Source organism: Mandrillus leucophaeus, unplaced genomic scaffold, assembly GCF_000951045.1.
Source record: "Mandrillus leucophaeus isolate KB7577 unplaced genomic scaffold, Mleu.le_1.0 Scaffold40, whole genome shotgun sequence".
NCBI classification, from domain to species: domain Eukaryota; kingdom Metazoa; phylum Chordata; class Mammalia; order Primates; family Cercopithecidae; genus Mandrillus; species Mandrillus leucophaeus.
In genome coordinates this window covers 9089690-9108995 of record NW_012104254.1, presented here as the reverse complement: position 1 = coordinate 9108995, position 19306 = coordinate 9089690, and the positions used below count along the sequence as shown (strand labels likewise).

At 40.2% G+C, this 19306-nt stretch overlaps 1 protein-coding gene across 5 annotated transcripts in view; it reads left to right on the top strand.

Annotated features, from left to right (window-relative positions):
• The window catches only part of MYO3B (myosin IIIB), a 545921-nt gene that overhangs the window by 53995 nt on the left and 472620 nt on the right, over positions 1-19306 (top strand). For all 5 annotated transcript variants that reach the window (XR_001007340.1, XR_001007338.1, XR_001007339.1 and 2 more), the window contains exons 4-6: positions 3651-3755; positions 4001-4100; positions 6636-6712. Coding sequence is in view for 2 of the 5 variants with exons in the window: in XM_011991954.1 (XP_011847344.1) it covers positions 3651-3755; positions 4001-4100; positions 6636-6712 (282 nt within the window). In the remaining 3 variants the exon portion in view is untranslated. The remainder of the gene's footprint in view (positions 1-3650; positions 3756-4000; positions 4101-6635; positions 6713-19306) is intronic.

Sequence of the window (19306 nt, the reverse complement as noted above, 5' to 3'; positions counted from 1 at the left end):
TCCCATCATTTGCTTAAACCATCAGCTTTATTTTATCTAATTCAAAACAATCCTTTAACCCTAGGCAAGAACTTACATTTCCATGTCTTCTTGTAATCTTTTACTAAAAAACACATCTTACTGTTCCTACATACCTTGCATGTAAATCTATTTCCAATAGTTTCAATTACATGTTATAATGGTAACCCCTAGCAATTTCAAGTTTAATACAAAACCTGGTAAGTTGTTTTAATTATGTGCTAGATTCAGCCAGGGTTTGACTCCTTCCAACATAATTAAGGGTGTGGTTAATTCCGTATGTCCCCAGGCCTTACCAATTGTCAAGCTGACAAGTTGAAAAGTTCTCAAAAACCAAAAAGGCAGTTTATAACCTTAAAACACTTAGCAAACCTAGTATCTGACCTGCATAATTTAGTTCACCTCTCTATATTTGAAATATCTGCATTTTACCAATAATCTTTAAGGCTGTTTTTATTTCTCAAAGATTAAAGTCACATGAATTAAAACATACTACAGCTTTTATCTTCCCTTTAAAAAAATATTTGATCCAAGCAGTTGTCTTCCATTAGACCAATTAAATTAGAGCTCTTTTTTTATAGACATCACACACACAACACATATGTAACTACACAGACAGGCAAAAGAAAACCCAGAAGCCATAAGATTTTCATTTGCCCATCTCCTATTTGGATTATTGGCCTCCGGGTAGAGCCCTTTAAGAGACAGGGCTAGGAAAACATGCAGCTTTTAAGGCCTAGTAAACAGGCATGACTAGGGGCAAAAACAGAGTCTGAGGGGGATCTATCTATTTTTAATTCCTGGGGTTCCATGAGAAAAACAGATTTCTTCCCAAAATGGAGTAGTGCCTCGTCTGTTTTTCCCAAGGAGTCCCATGGACCCAGGAGTTATCTTAGGGCCTGCCATGCATGCATTGAGAGTGGTAAGGCAAAATGGAGAAAAATAATTTAGTCAACTGAGGAAAAAGTCTTTTTCCAGCAAAGCAAGATCCTAAAAGAGGAAAAAGCATAAAGGCCTTTTAAATATACCATAACTTGGACATCCACTTTTAATTAAGCTGAGCACTCTCTAAGAAAATCCTTTTAACTCCCTTATTAACTGATTTTAGCCATGCCAACCATCTAATATTTCTGACTTTCAAACTTTACTAAAGGTAACCTCACAGGTGAAACCAACAAGCCTCACTTAAGGTTATGATTTCACTGTGAGTGTATGTGGTATTTTCTAAGGAGATAAGGGTAAGCAATTCTTACAAAATTTAGAACCTTTAAAGGTAACCCAGAGAAAGGACAATTTAAGAAAAAGCCTAGATGTTGTTCATGGTGGGGAAGAGAATCAGCAAATGGCAGAAGTCACACAGATATTAACTGGAAAGTACTCATTTCCTAAGCCAGGATTGAACCTAGGCATCCTTGTGAAATGAAAGAACAAAAACATTGCCACATGGTTACAGGTCACAATCCCAAGCACATAAAATCCCAAGCACATAAAACAAGATGGAGGCCTGCAGCAAAGTTTGCTGTTGACCATACAGGAAGTCATGCAAAGCACATCAGATTGGCTACAGCTTAAGACCAACCTCACAAATCCTTTTTCATAATTAAAACTTTACAGAAAATATAAACCCTGATATTTGAGGTCCTGGCCTGGTAAAATGTTTTCAAAAAAAAAAAAAAGGCCGGCTGGGTTCTGCGGCTCAAACCTGTAATTCCAGCATTTTGGGAGGCTGAGGCGGGCAGATCACCTGAGGTTGGGAGTTCGAGACCAGCCTGACCAACATGGAGAAACGCTGTCTCTACTAAAAATACAAAATTAGCTGGATGTGGTGTTGCATACCTGTAATCCCAGCTACTCGGGAGGCTGAGGCAGGAGAATCGCTTGAACCCAGGAGGCGGAGGTTGTGGTGAGCCGAGATTACACCACTGCACTCCAGCCTGGGCAAAAACAGTGAAACTTCCTCTCAAAAAAAACAAAACCAAAACAAAACAAAACCTCTGGGGGAAGAATCTCTTACTTTTATGCCAATGGGTTTCTCCAACAGGGAGAGAAACTTAAGAGGGCAGCTGGTGAGTCACCAGTTTGTCCGTCCAGCCAACATTCCTGACCCCCAGGAATGACATGGTGGGCAGGGCAGGGGGCATAATTTCTCTACCCTCAGAAGAAGTCTGAGGACAAAAAGGCTTAGAAGTCAAAGGAAAAAGACTTTTTGGTTTGCATGTTACTCACCTTTCCTCAAGCCCCACGTCTGGATGCCAAAAATGTTGCAGAACTTTCTCCTTAGTTCTGCCAAAACGGGGTTCTTGTCACATGACCAGGAAAGATTAGGCTGGTAGACACATAAAAGGGTGAGGAGCGGAATTTATTGGGAGAAAAGGAAAAAAAGAACTTGGCAAAGTGAGATGAAGTCCTGCTAACAAGCCCTCTACCTCACCGATTGATTCCCAGGTCACCAAGTGAGCTAAAGAGAGCAGGCTCCTCCCCTGCATAAGGCGTGAGTTCCCCCTGGCTCCACCCATTTGCCCCCAGTGTTCATGTCCAGCTCCAGTCTGCTGTGGGGATACCCAGACAAGCGCAGGGCACGTTCCCTCATCTGCACAAAGCATCAGATGTAAACGCTTGTGAGGCGGGTCAGAGATTCTCTGGGGACCCGTTTTTCTCTGCCTAGGCGTTTGGCTATCTCAGTAGCTTTTAGAATCTGGTGAAAGCTCTTCATTTTCTCCCCAGTAAACTGCAAGATGCATATACAGCATGTTGCCTACAGTTTCAGGGTATTTCCGTGCTCTGCTTAAAACAGTTAAGAACCCTTGATTTAGGATGGCTTGTAGCAAACCCAAACCTGCACATTGACTTCTGCAGTTAGTAAGAGTTATCTTTGGAAATCCTTAAGTTGATGAAAAAGTACAATATAACTGCTTTATGTACGTACTCAAACTTCAGTAAGATACAATATATGACAAAGAACAAATATGCAAAATAAAATTACAGTGTGTTTAATTACAGACAAAAAAGAGAGAAGACCATAAAATTGCTGAGAGCCTAAAATTGAACACTAAAAGGTTAATAAATGCACTTATGATGCAACTTCACTACATAAAATTTATCTGCAATGGCAATTCTAGGAAGAGCTGCTGGTTGGGTTTCTGATACCTGCTAGCACTGGAGAAATCACTGAAATGTATTCTCTGTCAGGTATCAAGGGCATCCATCTTGCCTCCTGGTTTTATCCTCAAAATGCATGTTAAAAAATAGACAATATTCACATAAAGTGAAAAATATCCAATAAGTTGCCATGATTACTTATATGCTTTTTCTTTCCAAAAAATTTTCTTTCTAAAAAATTTCTAAATGTGCTTTACATTTTATTTTTATTTTATATTTGGCAATTAAAAAGTTAGCATTTTGGGCATGCACTTTCACTCACAAATCATTTCGAATAAAAAATACATATACAAAGAATTAGATTAGACTGGGTAATGGAAATGTGAAGTCTGAGTATTCCAAGCTGGAGTTTTGTAATCTGCAAATTTACTACATTGAATCAGTATCAGTTGGCTTTTCTTCTTAATTTCTTTTTCTTTTCTTTCTTATATGTGGTCTCCTGCTCTGCCTGTGTCTGGCATCTCTTCTCGCAGCTGTGTAATGGGGGCTCAGTCACCGAGCTTGTCAAAGGTCTACTCAGATGTGGCCAGCAGTTGGATGAAGCAATGATCTCATACATCTTGTATGGGGCCCTCTTGGTAAGAACATCCATCAAATGGGGTATGACAGCAAATGGGATGGTTTGTTCATTGCTTGGGTCCTTATTGCATATTAACAATGGGGAAACTGCCCTATGATATGCAAGAATTATTAACAGCAGGAAGGTGTAGCCAAATGTAGACTTTCATGAGACTTTTCAATACTAGAGTAATTGCTTTAAAATAAGCATGTAAATTTCCACTTTCTCTTTCCTGTTGTTTGGTGGTGGTGGGATGCCATGCAGGGCCTTCAGCATTTGCACAGCAACCGAATCATCCACCGTGATGTGAAGGGGAATAACATTCTTCTGACAACAGAAGGAGGAGTTAAGCTCGTTGACTTTGGTAATGACTGCTTGTCGTTTGTTTTCTTGATGTGTGCAGTTTAGCCAAAGGGGACAATTTATTACAATCTCAGAAGACTGGGGCTTCTCTGCTACACCATAGGCTGAGGGACTTTTCCAGTCAAACACAAGCTGAGGGGGTGGGGGCTCCAGATGGATCACCCTAGGAGATGCTGTTTACTAATCTATTTTCAGCTTTAGAAGCAATTTTATTAAAGATTGAAAATAAAAGTGTTTCAAAAGAAGAACTTGATGCAAAAACTTTTTGGTTTTCTGCTAAGAATTTCACATCTCAGGGCAATTGTCTATAATTTACATTTTGTCATTTCTTCTTTTGCATATGAAAAGAGAAAGCAGTTTGGTCTTTCAAATGACTTTCACTAGCCTTAGGCATACTTATTCCCAGTGAGCAGAAGGTAAAATAGTCCTCTGGGCCTGGGAGCTAACATCCTTTTAAATTGTGTTTATTGCTGCTACATGTGAGGCTGGTTGAACTGGAAACATTAACGGGAGATGGAAGTGTGAGAGCAATGCAGGGCAATATCACCTAAGGCCAGAGAACTATTAAATATCTCCTTGTAATATCATATGTTGATATTTACAAATCAACATATGTTGTTTTTTTTTAAAGTTTATTGAAGGTTTAGTCTTCTAAATGAATTCAACAATAGTACTTCAGAGCCATTGTTACAAATAATGAGAAAACATTTAGAGAAACACTTTAAACATGTTGTCAATGTCATTATAGTAAACAAGACTGATTATTTTTGAAAGATATTTGTGATAATATTGCTAAGAAAGAGTTCAGTGTAAACATGTATCAGTTCATCATTTGCTCAGATGAAATTACTTAAAAATAAATGAAGTTGCTTTAGACGTACTGGTGTATTTTTACTGAAACACAAGCAAAGAAAAATAGCAGAGGGAGCATTTTGTGTAAGTCTTATGCTCCTCTTTATAAGGAATGATGTAACTCCAATAATATGCTGTATGTTTAACATTTGAGATGTTTTTTCCACATGATTCTGGGGACTGTAAATATATTGTGAGGGCAAACAGACTGGAAGGATGAGGATGGGATGGGAATTGATACTGATTTATTCACTCAGCAGCTTTGTGATTTGACATAGCGTAAGTGTTCCTAATCTTTCCATTAGAAGGTTCCTAACTTTCAGTGGCTGCAAAATAAATTTCTAGAAATTAAAACTAGAAAGGTATAGTTGTTTTTACCAAAATTGTGGTGGAGAAGTTGGTAAAATGGGAAAGTATCCGGGTCTAATAGAGTTTAAAGAGCTTCTTGGCTCTCTGATAAAGAGAATGTCCACAGTTAACACAACAGTCATCCCCCAACAAAACAACCCACGAACCCTTGGCAAATCTATGCCGATGTTTCAAAGGTGTGTCCGTTGCTAAGAACACACAGTGTTCAGTTTCTAAGTTTTTGTCATCAGTGACTTTAGTGGCAACTCTGGTCATTCTCTTAAGGGCTATGTGAGACTTCTGTGTGGTATAAAAGAATACCTTACATGTGTAAAATGCTTTGCAATTTATAAATCAGTTTCACATTCGTTCTCCTAGTTGGTTTTAAGAAGAACCCTCTGTGTTAGGTGTGACTGTTGTGATTATCCCTAGTTTGAAGATGAAAAAACTGAGGCTCCGAGGTGAAGCAATCACATAATTAGTAAAAGCATAATTGGGATGGACAACATTGATTCTTAATCCCGTGGACCTTTACGCCCTCGTGATATGAAGAAGAGAGCTGGTTAAAGGACATAGGAGTTACATTAGAATTCAGGTCCTCAACATTGAGCCCCAGATAATATTATTAGTCATATTCTTTTTCCATTTGACAAACAGAGCTTTCTCACCAGGTTTCCAGGCTTCTAGGCAAGATAAGGCACTGAAGTCTTTTTATGTCTGTACTGATGCTCTGTTAGAGATAGTGCACGCTGATCTTCTTTCTTCATAAAATGAAGCCCCTTATTAAGAAAGAAGTCATGTGAAATAATTTAGAAGTATAATAGGACAATATTTTGGATTGATCCTAGTTGTTGATATTTTTCTTTTGATTTTTGCAGCGATATAGACAGGGATGTCCATTAGGAAAAAAAAAAAAAAATCCTAATGATTTGAATAGAGTGATAAATGCTCCAGAGTTGTAGTTTGCCAGCTACAGTTAGTGGGCCAAATATGACCTACCTCCTATTTTCATATGGCCTATGAGCTAGGAATGGTTTTTACATTTTTAAATGATTGGGGGAAAAAACCCAAAATATTTTGTGACGTGAAAATTATATGAAATTCAAATTTCAACATCTATAAATAAAGTTTTATGGGAATGCAGCCACATTTATTCATTTATGTGTTTACTATGGCTGCTTTTGTACTTTGGGAGCAGAGTTGAGTAGTTGTGACAGAGACCATATGGCCCACAAAGCCTAAAGTATTTATTTGGCCTTTATGGGAAAAGTCTGCCAATCCCTGGTCTAGCATCATACTTTGCTCACTTTTGAATTCTGATACCCTTTCCTTATAGGTGTTTCAGCTCAACTCACTAGTACGCGTCTGCGGAGAAACACATCTGTTGGCACCCCGTTCTGGATGGCCCCTGAGGTAAGCTGGAAATATCTAGTTCTTTCTTTGCATGTGTTGAATGCCTTGGTACTATGCCTTTTTATGGGTAAGTCATATGCTCTCCAGAACTTTAGGGAGAAGAAAGTCCATTATCCTCATTGAACTGTACGAGTGTTAGTTTGGTCAGTGATGCTGGTGAGATGTAATCTCAGAAAAGCAAGATTAAGTCACAGCTATCCCATAGGGTACCTTCATGCAATTAGAAGGTGTCCCTCCAGAAGATGCAGCCCTCTCCAAGGGCCGTGGCTTGGCAAATTCATCCAGGCCTTGTATAAATTAGAAAAAGTCAACTTCCCTGGATAGATGCAGCGTCAGAGGTATATGGCTTTGTGAAGAGCCAGATTTCAGCAGCAACTGGCCTATAGAACTATATGCGGTGGCCCTGGTTGTTTTTTGTTACCAGATACATAGCAACTCATCTTGTGTACTTTGTTGGCTCTCTGTAGTAAAACTTGGGATTTATTCCTAAGTTCGGTTTGGCATCATCATAGAACTGTCTGGAAAATGACACATGTAGAAGTTTGGGGAACCTTCCAGCTAGATGAGGCATGCTCTGTAACACTAGTGCAGTTTAGTTTGTCAGGTCATTTAATTCCACAGTATGCTGACCTTTGCCTGAGAGCAGCTTTCTGGATTAAACAAATGGGTTCTTTTAATAAAAGGACTCAGATGATCACCTCCCTAGATGTCTTTCCATCTCTGCATGATGGTATTTCCTCTCTGTGACTGCCAAAGTGGTCTCCTAACAAAGTAAGTGGTTCATACTAATCTCTGCTTAAATTTCTTCAATGACCCTCCTGCCTCCCATCATCTATGGCTCTTTCTTTCATACCTGAGTAATGGATAGGCCCATTTTAAACAAAAAGAAAAATGCTGCAAATTCCAGTGTTTATCTAAATCTTAAATATTTCTTAAATAGGTTTTACAAAACATAAAACTAGATATAAACTCCTTGTCATTTTTATTTGTAGAAATGTAAAACCAAAAGAAAGAAATGTATTATGAAAAAACTATTATACAAAGTCAGTAACATTCAAGTAAGCAGCTTTAATTTTATGAGACAAATGATACTGTTTTGTGAATCTCCATTGTCCTTTGCATTGTGCTTATGTTTCAGGACACAATCGTATGGGTTATTTTGAGTCTGGCACACCTACAACCACGTACCATGTGGCGACTCAGTTCTCCTACTACTTTATTCCATTTCAGCTAGCATAATTTCTTTGTTCAAACAGCACCTCCTTTGATCTCCAACTGTTACATCTCTGTTGGCTTGATGCCAACTTAATAGTAAACATAATATGAACACTGTGTGACAAATGGTCATCCAGATGATCTAGAATATGTTTTTACTCCTCCTTCTCCCATTATTGTTATTAACACAATTATCACTGAAACAAAACCAAAAACATAAAAAATTATCTAGGGACTTTGTGAACTCCACTTTGAGAAACACTGCAGGATAAAGTCAAAACTTCTTTGAATTGTGAATAAAGCTCTTAATATTCCAACGCCTATCTATCCAGCCTTATTTCAGATTACTTCTCCCAATTTACTGGTTCTTAATGCCCCAACAGTAGTGAACAACAGGTGACTCTCCAAATCCCTACTGATGTGTCTTTCCTTTAAACCCTTGGTGTACTATTATATCATCTGGAATGGCCCCCAGGCCTCTGGAAAATTCCTCCTTAATTGACAAGTCTCAAATGCTAGCTCTGCTGGGAAACATTCCCTAATCCCTTGCCCACATTGAGGCTCCTTTCCCTAAGTTTCCACCACGTCCTTCCACCCTCCATTAATACAATATCACTACTGCACTGTAGTTGTTGGCAGGCAGGTCTCCCAACTGGACTCAGCTCTGGCAGGGACTTGAGATGCCTAAACTCTTAATATAGTGCTTGATACAGAGTACATGCTCAAAAAAAAAAAAAAAAAAATCTATTAGGTCAGGAGCAGTGGCTTATGCCTGTAATCCCAGCACTTTGGGAGGCTGAGGCAGGCAGATCATTTGAGATCAGGAGTTTGAGACCAGCCTGGCCAACATGGCAAAACCCCATCTCTACTATAAATTCAAAAATTAGCTGAGTATGGTGGCACACACCTGTAATTCCAGCTACTCTGGAGGCTGAGGCAGGAGAATTGTTTGAATCTGGGAGGCAGAGGTTGCAGTGAGTCGAGATGGCACCACTGCACTTCAGCCTGAGTGACAGAGTTAGACTCTCTCTCTCAAAAAAAAAAAAAAAAAAATCTGTTGAATGAATGAATGCATTGGTAAGAAAGCCAAAGGGATAAGATACACTTGGAGAACAGTTTGAGGATGGCTTCACAACTATTGATATTAGCAAATTTCTCTGTAGATTTAGATCTGTTCTGAAAGGAAAGCATAACTAAGGTCACTCAACTAATATTTGGGGTGGCATAACATGGAAGATGGTATTCCTGTTCTAACCTAGAGCAAATTGGTATTTTCAAGATCACAAAATATAATTAAGAGAAGCATTTTCTTGGCTTTGTACGTTTATTAAGAGGTGTTTGTGGCTGGGCGTGGTGGCTCACGCCTATAATCCCAGCACTTTGGGAGGCCGAGGCAGGCGGACCATGAGGTCAGGAGATTGAGACCATCCTGGCTAACACAGTGAAACCCCGTATCTACTAAAAATACAAAAAATTAGCCGGGCGTGGTGGCACGCACCTGTAGTCCCAGCTACTCAGGAGGCTGAGGCAGGAGAGTGGCGTGAAGCTGGAAGGTGGAGCTTGCAGTGAGCCGAGATTGCGCCACTGCACTCCAGTCTGGGTGACAGAGTGAGACCTGTCTCAAAAACAAAACAAAACAACAGCAGCAAAAAGAGGTGTTTGTGACTTTCCAACTTTAACTGGGTTGAATAAAATATGTGGAGTGTTTCTGTAGGGAACAGTTTATGGTGAGCTTCTTTTTGCTCAGATTGCCTGGAAGTGGTTCCCCTGTTAGTTGGGAAAAGCCAGCACTGCATCCTGCCTGTTGCAGTGAATCAATTGAAGAGTAAGCAGTTTAAGTATGGACACCTTGACAGCACATTGCAGGAGTGAATGTCTGACTGTTCAGGTGCAGGATTCTCTCAGGATGCGTGATTGTGTCCAGTATGCTCTGGGACCCAGGCTGCAGCTCTTGGGAATCAGGCCTTCACCATTCTCACATTTTTATTTTCTAAATGGAGAAGTAGTTTTTCCAACAAAGTCTCTTTTTGCTTCATAATCCTCCGTAGGAATGTCCACAAGAACAACCTTCCATTTTTCAGTTCAATTCAACAAACATTTATATTGTTCATGTGAGCAAGGCTTTCAAGCAGTCCTTGAAAGTATAATCAGTAATGGTTCAAATTAACACTGTCTTCATATGACGGCCTGTGTAAGTATATTGATCCTGGTATGTTTTCACTTCCGCTTGTATGAATAAGTGGTCTTTAGATTAAATACAACAATGCATGCAATACCAATGCCAGTGGAATAAGAGCATTGCAGATGACTTGTGCTTTATTTTTAAAATGCAGCTGAGAGATCTTTGATCCTATTTTTGAGGAATTGAACAAAATTGCTTTTTCCCTTTTTTATTTCCATTTTTATTCCACAAGCTTGAGTAAGTGTAGTATTTAATTCAGATAGCTGTTCTATAAACCAGGTAGCTAATGGAATGTGACCACAGTACAATCAAATGTTGATGAGCACTCAAGACACACAGTTCACTGGGGCAGCTCAAAGCTGCGGCATGAAATGACTATCATACTGTCAACACTCTCTACTCATGGTCTCTTACTACCTCATTTGGACACTACTAAAGTTGAAAGATACTGGCAGAGTAGTCTCAACTCAGCAATGTAGAAGAGTTCCGTGGGATGCCGTTAGTGTATTAGTACTTTGAAACAATACTACTAGGGAAATAAATTATTTAGCATAGTAAAAGGGTTAATGTAAAAGTCAAGATGACTACAATTTTTTTTTTAAGATGGGGTCTTACTATGTTGCCCAGTCTGGTCTCCAACTCCTTAGCTCAAGCATTCCTTCCACTTCAGCCTCCCAAGTAGCTGGGACTAGAGGCATGCATCAACATGCCTGGCTTAAGATCAGAAATGTTTTTTATAAACTAAACACACTGTATGTGAGTAGCATACTGTGACTACAAGAAAGATTATCTTAAAAGAGAAAGAAAAAGTGTCACATCGAGACTATTTAGCAGATTATCATGAGCAAAATGACTTGAACATTAGATAATGAAGTTTCTTATGTAATAAGATCAGAGGTAGGTTGTTCTGGAGTTTGTTGATTTAGCAGCTCATAATAATAAAGTCATGAAAACTTCAGATTTTTCAATCTCCCTGGCTATGAGTGCTGCAAACTGCATGGCTTCATCGTTCAGGGACTGACTTCAGGGCAGTTATGACAACAGTGCCTGTGAATATCGGAGGGGCAGTAGTGGCTGCAACATGCCAGTAGCCACAGGTGAAGGCACTCATGGTGCAACCAAACAGCAAGAAGTTAAAGTGGGTTTTCCTCGTCTCTTGGGGTTGAAGACTTGTCCACCCTATATTTATTTCCCCGGTCTGCTCTAATCAAGTAGTACAAACTGGGTAGCTTTAAACAACAGAAACATATTATCTCACACTTCTGGAGGCTAGAAATCTGAAATCAAGATGCCAGCAGAGTCAGGCTTCCTCTGAAGCCTCCAGGGGCGGGATCTTGCTTTGTCTCTTTCCAGCTACTGGAGGTTTGCTGGCGATCTTTGGCGTTCCCTGGCTTGCAGCTGCATAACTCCAGTCTCTGCCTTTGTAGTGCCGTGGTGTTTTCTCTGTGTGTGTCTGTCTTCACATGACCATGTCTTCTTATAAGAACACCAGTCCCGTTGGATTAGAGGCCCACCCTTCTCCAGTATGACCTCATCTGAATTCAACTAATTGTAGTGCAGTGACCCTATTTCCAAATAAGTTCACATTCTGAGATTCTGGGGGCTAGGACTTCAATGTATCTCTTTTTTGGAGGACACAGTTCAACCAATAACAAGCTCCCAAATATTAATACTTAGCCCCCTTCCTTTGTATTAAATCATTCAAGTGTCCAAGGTAATTAGTTCACTATTTAGAACCTGCAGGGCTGCAGGTTATAGATGCTAACATAGTTAGAGGGCTCAGCTTTGCCTGTTTACACACACATACACAACCACCTCCCCGACTCCACACACAGCACACGCATACACTGTCTGCACTCTCTCAGCCTTTGGTGTTGGAGGCAAACATGGTTCTTTCTGAATATACAAAGCATACCAAATTGCCTTCCTGTGTGGGCTCCCAACAACCCCAGACTTTTGTTCTCTCCTACCTACTTTCAGGCAAAGCATTTTAAAAATTATTATTATCTCCTGAGATGTTTGGCCAGCTCATGGTCACTTCCTTGAACCTTCTCTTTACCTGATTAAGCTTCTCTGGTCTCCTGGCGTATAACTTTAGCCTGCATTTTACACACTTAAAAAAACCCACAAAAACAACACAGTCTTCCTATTAGCCATGTTTATTATCTCTTTTCTCCTCCACTGTCTCCTGACATCCAATTTCTTATAGTAAATAATATGAATAATAATATCCCACATTTGCATAGAATTTTTACAAATAGTATTTTAAAAGCACTATAATCTACCTGTGAGAGTGCCATTTGGGCATGATTACATTGATTTTGCAGATGAAGAATCTAAGGCTCTGTCAGGCCAAGTGTCCATAGACACAGAGTAGTAGGTGGGTAATTGTGACTGGAATCCATATTTTGTGACTCACTCAACTAAGGGATTTCCAATATAACCCATGTCCACTGTCAATATTGCTCAACCAATTTTTATATCAAACACATGCCAGGTAATATCCTGCCCTATAACAAAAGGGATACAAGCCTAGTTTATGTTGATTAATGGTAATGGCAGGGGGGTTGGGGTAGTTGATACCTAAAATACTTTTTCCACCATCACATATAGTAAAGAATTAAACTCAGTGCTTGTAAATGACTGAAACCCAAGAGAAAGAACCAATGTTGTCATTATCGTTTTTATTGAAGACACCAGTAGACTTTTAAAATAATGGCTTATATTTAGCTGATATACACTGTGTGGCCAGGCTGGTTGTTAAAATATTAAACTGTGTTCATTCTGGATGGTAAATGGCAGCCATCCAGAGCCCCTTGAGTGCTCCTCAGCCACCAGAGGTGCCCTGTCTTTTACCCTGGGACACTTCTGACCTCCTAATGATCCAGCAACTATGGGGGGAAAGGTCTGTTTGACAAGCAGAGATGGCCAGTGCCACATGCCTCCTACTTGTCAGATATTTTGAACATTACACTTGCTAAGCAGAGGCGTAGTGGGAAGGAAACTTTCACTTACTGAGGACTGACTCTATACCAGGGACTATGATAGGGGCTTTTAAAATATTTCATTTTCACAACAGCTCTCAATAGTGGATATTATTTTCTCCATTTTATCACTAAGAAAGTGAGGCTTAAAGAGCTATAGGTGGAATTGTACCCAAATTCACATACCTAGTAAATATTGAAGCTGTTTGGCTTTTCAGAGAGCATGGGAATGCAAGTCCCATTTTACAGATGAAGAAACCAAGGCAGGGAAAGGATACTTGTACTCTTTCACTTTATTCTTTCACAGTTACAGTGTGTTCATGTGGGATATCCAGTGTGGAAAATGGGTACCAGCTAACTGAGACAACAGTTTATATAACAAAGACGCGCAGAGATAGAGCGGAAGTGTACTCTGAAATTGGAATGTGAGACACATCATTTTAAAAGATGCATGTTGGGGGGGAGGGATGGCGTTGGGAATTATACCTGATGTAAATGACAAGTTGATGGGTGCTGACGAGTTGATGGGTGCAGCACGCCAACATGGCACATGTATACATATGTAACAAACCTGCACGTTGTGCACATGTACCCTAGAACTTAAAATATAATAAAAAATAAAAATAAAATATGCACGTGAAGGACCTATCACCTATAATTTATAGGTTGACTACACTTTGCAATTCCACCATGCATTAAGGATCTAGTATAGGCAGCATCTTCCTAAAACAGCAAAAGGTCTGTTTCTTTACTGGAAAACAGACTTGTGGATAAAATAAACATTTGCTTCTTTTTAGAAAATTTTTCCCCTCTTTACTTCCATCTGCTCATTGTTGCAAACAAGAGCTAATCAGCTGAGCAGAGAAACAGATGTGCTGTGACGGCTCCAAAAATGGGTCTCTCTCTGCCTGGCAAAGGGTCGCTGACAGGGGACGGTTGCCATAACAACTAGCTTACACCAATGCAGAAATATCGCAAGCTTTTTGCAGCCACTCTTGCCTTTGTTAATTATGCCATTCCTAGTAAATGATACGATAATGCTGTTTCCTTTGGCATTGCCAGGGCTAGAGATGACAAATGAGATATTTTGTGTCAAAGGGCTGTGAAAGACATACGACACTATAGAGTTGAATTATTATTATTGTCATTATTGCCATTTTGTTCCCTAAGCTCTAGCTAATGGGTTTGGTTCCCCAATAAGAGCTAGCATTTAGCGAGTGCTTACTATGTGTTAGGTGCTAAGTGAGTTGTGTGTATTAACTCATGTATAAATCTCGCAACACTACCAAAAAAGCTGGTGCTATTGCTAGTCCAATGTTTTAGATGAAGTAGGTGAGTCATAGAAAGTAACTATTCTTGTCCTTGGACAAGTTATTAGGGGATGCCAACAGAATTTCAACCCGGATATTTGTCTCCAATGTCCTTACTTTTAACCACTATACCACAGCAAATTATTTAATTGTGACAACCGGTGTACCAGATAAGTCGTGAATGTTTTTTTCCCCCAATTCTTAACTTAGATGAGAATTATCCTTCCTAATATATGAAGGAAAATGTAATATTTCAGTGTGATGCTAAAAGCCAGTGTAATTATTGCCCAAGAGAAGGATATGGAAAAAATAAAGTTCTTTAGAATTGAATTTAGGAGATTTACTCATTTTCTAAAAAATGATTGTGAGTCAGTTATTTTAATATGGCTTCAGTTTGAGTAAAAATGCACAAATTTTAGAGTCAGATAGATCTAGGAGCAAATCATAGATACCTGCTACCTATATAACCAGTAACCTCAGGCAAGTTACTTAATATTTCTGACTAGTAAAATGGGGAGAAGTTAAAAGAGGTAAAATGGGGAGAAAAAAACCTGCCTCAAACGATAAAATGAAATAATGTACTGCAACTGTTCAGGGCCGTGCCAGACATAATAGGGGCTTTTAACAACGGTGGCATATGTTGCCCCTCCCCCTACCTCTGCTTAGCCTGTTGTCATCTGTGAAAAAGAAGAAATTGGCTTAGGTAGTCTTTGTCTTTTAAGTTCCTTTCTATTTTACAGGGAACATTTACTGTTTTTAGAGGGAAGACCCGCCTTCAGTTCTCATATTCCATGGAGCTGATGTTCCACAAGCAATGAGGGTGGGACAAGTTCCCAGTAAGAGTGAACTAATGATGATGCCATGGCTGCTAGGATCTATTTTACCTGGCTTTCTGTTAAAGACTGGAGATTCATGGGACCCTGTCTGCCAGTCATATCACTGTGAGGAATGCAGGCTTTGGGAGCTCAGGAGAGTTAAATGAGAGGTTTAGAACTTCAGATCATTGGCTGAAAGACCTGCCTACCTTCTCCAGAAACATTCATCTCTGAGATTCCGTCACTTTTGCTGTTCACTGGTTCACCCCAGGCATTGTGTGTCAGGTTCAAAGAAACAGAGATTCCGTCTCTGGTTCTGAGGCTGGCCCTGGCCTGCCTACATTTGCAGAGTGGTTCTGTCTTCTAAGGTACTGAGGCAGAGCCCAGACGCTCAGTGCTCCAGCAGGCGAAGGGCCCAAGGTGTGGGGTGCGGGGAGTGGATATGACTGGAGGCCGCCCCGGGGTTTTCACCTCAGCTCCAGCAGTAGCTCCGTCTCAGCTGGAGCTCTGTGGAGAGGTTGAGTCATGTGTCATATGTCAGTGTGGAGGCGGGGAGCTGGCTCTGGAGGAGGCGGTGATATGTTATTACTCTCTTCCTGGTGGGTCTAAATATAAGACCCTATCTGAGGGCTGTAGATCCCAGATGTGTAGAAGCATGTGAGGCCCAGGGCCGAGGCCTCACGTGAATCCCCTCTGAGTGCTGAGCGAGAAGTGCTAAGCCAGAAATGTCAAAGGAACAACTGCCAGGAGCATTCGGGCTTTTTAAGGCTATCCTCACTCCTCTCCGGGGAGGTGAAAAGCGTCAAAGCATCTGCTGTTGCCCCTTCTCTTCATCCACCAAAGAGGAAAAGAGGAAAACGGATTCTGTTACTGCAGGAACAGAAGTGTTTGCTAGAGGAATGTCAGAGTTGGCCTCAGCTCTTCCTGAGCTCTGGGTCCCAGATGACCCATGGCTGAGCTCCAGTCAATGCCTTCACTGCCCTGTTCTGGGGACAGTCTTAGCCCATGAAAGAGAATTCCCACCCAAGCCAAACTCTACATTTGCTTCCTTGCCTGATGGCCACTGAGCCATCATGAGAGCAAATGGAGGAGAGCAGTCAGCGTGAGGGATGGAACCTCAGAGGAGCCTTGAGTAGGATGAAATAGGAACAAGTAGAGGCAGATGGACTAGTGTTTCTCGTGCTCTATTTTAATGTCCTGGGTATTTCTCATACCTTTTTGTGGGGGGAAGTAGGGGGTACAGGGTCTTGCTCTGTCATCCAGGCTGGAGTGCGGTGGTATGATCTCCGCTCACTGCGACCTCCACCTTCAGAGCTCAAGTGATTCTTGTGCCTTAGCCTCTCTAGTAGCTGGGATTACAGGCATGCACCGCCACGCCCAGCTAATTTTTGTATTTTTAGTAGAGACGGGGTTCATCATGTTGCCCAGGCTGGTCTTGAACTCCTGGGCTCAAGTTCATGACAGGCATGAACCACAGTGCCCAGCCTCCCATACCTTTCTTAATTTCAGAGAGTTAAACAGAATCACTGTCTAATAGGAACATACAACATTCTCAAGGACATCCTTATTTGCATGGTGCTGTCAGCCTGGGTAAGGACAGAAACCACAGATACTTGCTGATGAAGGAGTATGTCCAAGTGGGAACTTTCAGATACTCTGCTTGATTTGCTTCTCTTCCTGTTTTTCAGATGCATCATGAAGGAGAAAAACATTTTTTTCCTCAATAGTTTCTGATTGGGCGCTCATGCTTCAGTTCTATCGCCTACTAGCTATGGCCTTGAGCGCATATGTCTCTTAACTTTCTGAATCTGTTTCCTGACCTGGTGTAATAATATGTGACCTGACAAGCTGTAAAATGGACTGAATTGTAGAGGTCCTCCTTGCCCTGTCCTTAACATACTCTGGTAGAAATGGAGCACTAACTGGCAAAGGAAAGGGGCAGCAAGGAAGAGTGAAGGGACAGGTAAGTGAGAGGTGGCAGGAAATCCATCTGCTTAATGCTTGCATGCTGTGTCTACGGGCTCATAGCGTAGACATTACTGTGACCGCGGCTCTCTGAATATGGAATGTATTTGGAAGTGGCTCAGCATTCTCCATCATTATGAGGATTCCCAAGAGATGCCTCACACAGGAAGGTGGTAGGTAACCATGGAGTTAACTCCTTCTTTGGTCATGAACCAACTGTGTGATTTCAGATAAATCAACTGACTCTCCCCTCAGGCCTTAGTTTTCTCTTCTGTAAAAGAAGGGGGTTGAATGAGTGAATCCTAAAGGTCCTTTCATCATCCGTCTGTGTATGAGGAAGCTCTGGATCAGGCGACCACAGTGGGAATGCACTGGGAGCAAATGTACACCTTCACTTTTTGAGTACCAAGGACACATACGAAATTTGGACATGCTAGGAGTTCTGTAGATATTGGTCCTGAGTCTGAGAAGGGGACTTAACACACAAGTAAGAATAAATTATCTGTTTTCAGGGTTTCAGGGAATTTAGATGCAAAAATCAGCATGTGGGCTGACCTCAAACCCAGAGTGTTCCCCTTCTACCCTCCACTAGCCATGGTGGGAAGTTGGTGTTGTATAAGCATGCTTTGTGTGTTTTTAATTTGAACCTGGCTTTATTTCTCCATAGACTTAAGCTGAACTTACAATCCTGAGAAAAAAGAGACCCATAGAATATCACATTATAATGAGAGACCTTCCTGAAGTTCATAAGAACAGTCTAATTTAAATTACTGCTGGCAATTTTACAGTGTACAAAATGTGGATTCAATCTTAGCCCCAGTTTTAGTTTTATGAAAGACCATCCCTTGCCAAATACTTCAATTTCAGTTCATCTAGTCCATATTCCCTTACAAAAAAAAAAAGAACGAATCTCAAATATATCCTCCTTTGAATTTATGTATCATCTTAGGTAAGAAACTTCATTTATTTATTCAGTCTCTCAGCTTATAACACTTTAAGATGTTCATTTGCAAAAGTGATAGAAATATTTGCCAGTGGAATATTTATACTGTAACCACAGTTTCTGATTCCACGGAAGTTCTGACTTAGAAATCTTTATGATCAATAACATTTATCAATTATGCTGCATGAATTGTGTATGCAAAATTAAGAATCTTATTTGCCTTCCTACCTCTCAGCCCATCTTATTTGCCAGTCTATTGCCTGCATTTTTGGGCTCAAGGTCAGCCAAGGATTAATAGCTTTAGGTCTGTTTGCCTTGCCTCTTATTTAGCTGAATTTAGCTCTTGAGATAACAGCATTTTGCCTGTGTACTTGAGTGAAATTTTAATCCCGACCTTTGGTTATAATTTTGGATCGCACGAATGATTCTAGTAAGGTGAGAAATCAGAACATAGAAGGCAAACCTAATTACATTTTTAACGACATTTCAAAATATTAGTGGAAAAATAAAGTAGTCTGAATAATTCCTGTTGTTTAAGTTTGATAAATTATTTCTCAGGACAGCAAAAATACTATAATGCTATTTCCTTGAAAACATTGCTTAAAATTACATTATTGGAAGAAATTTCAGCCCAATAGCTCTTTGACATATAATTTGATAAATGGTTTAACTATCTTGTTAGAGAAACTAGGTTTTCTGAATCTGGAAGCTCATATATTGACTGCTTTTATCCCTTTCACATATAGTATAATGCAGATGCTCTTTTCGGATGATGAAGATCTTGAGATGAGGAGCTGTTAGCTCAGGTTCTTATACAGCAAGTCATTGTGCAAGAGATAGTGGAACTCACCCTTGTCTTGGTAACTTCGTCAATAAGTTCTAGTCATGGATCATGATGGCCCGAGAAAGTGAAAGTGCTTTACTCATGCCCTGTGCTTACAGTAGAAAGGGATATAGTTGGAAAGGGAATTTCATTTGTAAAACTGATTTTTAAAAATCTGCCACTGGAATAGTTATACTGTAACTACAACTTCTGATTCCAGAGAAGTTCTATTTTAGAAAACCTTATGATCAATAACATTTATCAATTATGCTACATGAATAATTATGCTTCATTCTTCTGGTATTAATCTCATGGGGACCTAGTTTTCTTCTTCTTCTTTTTTTTTTTTTTTTTTTT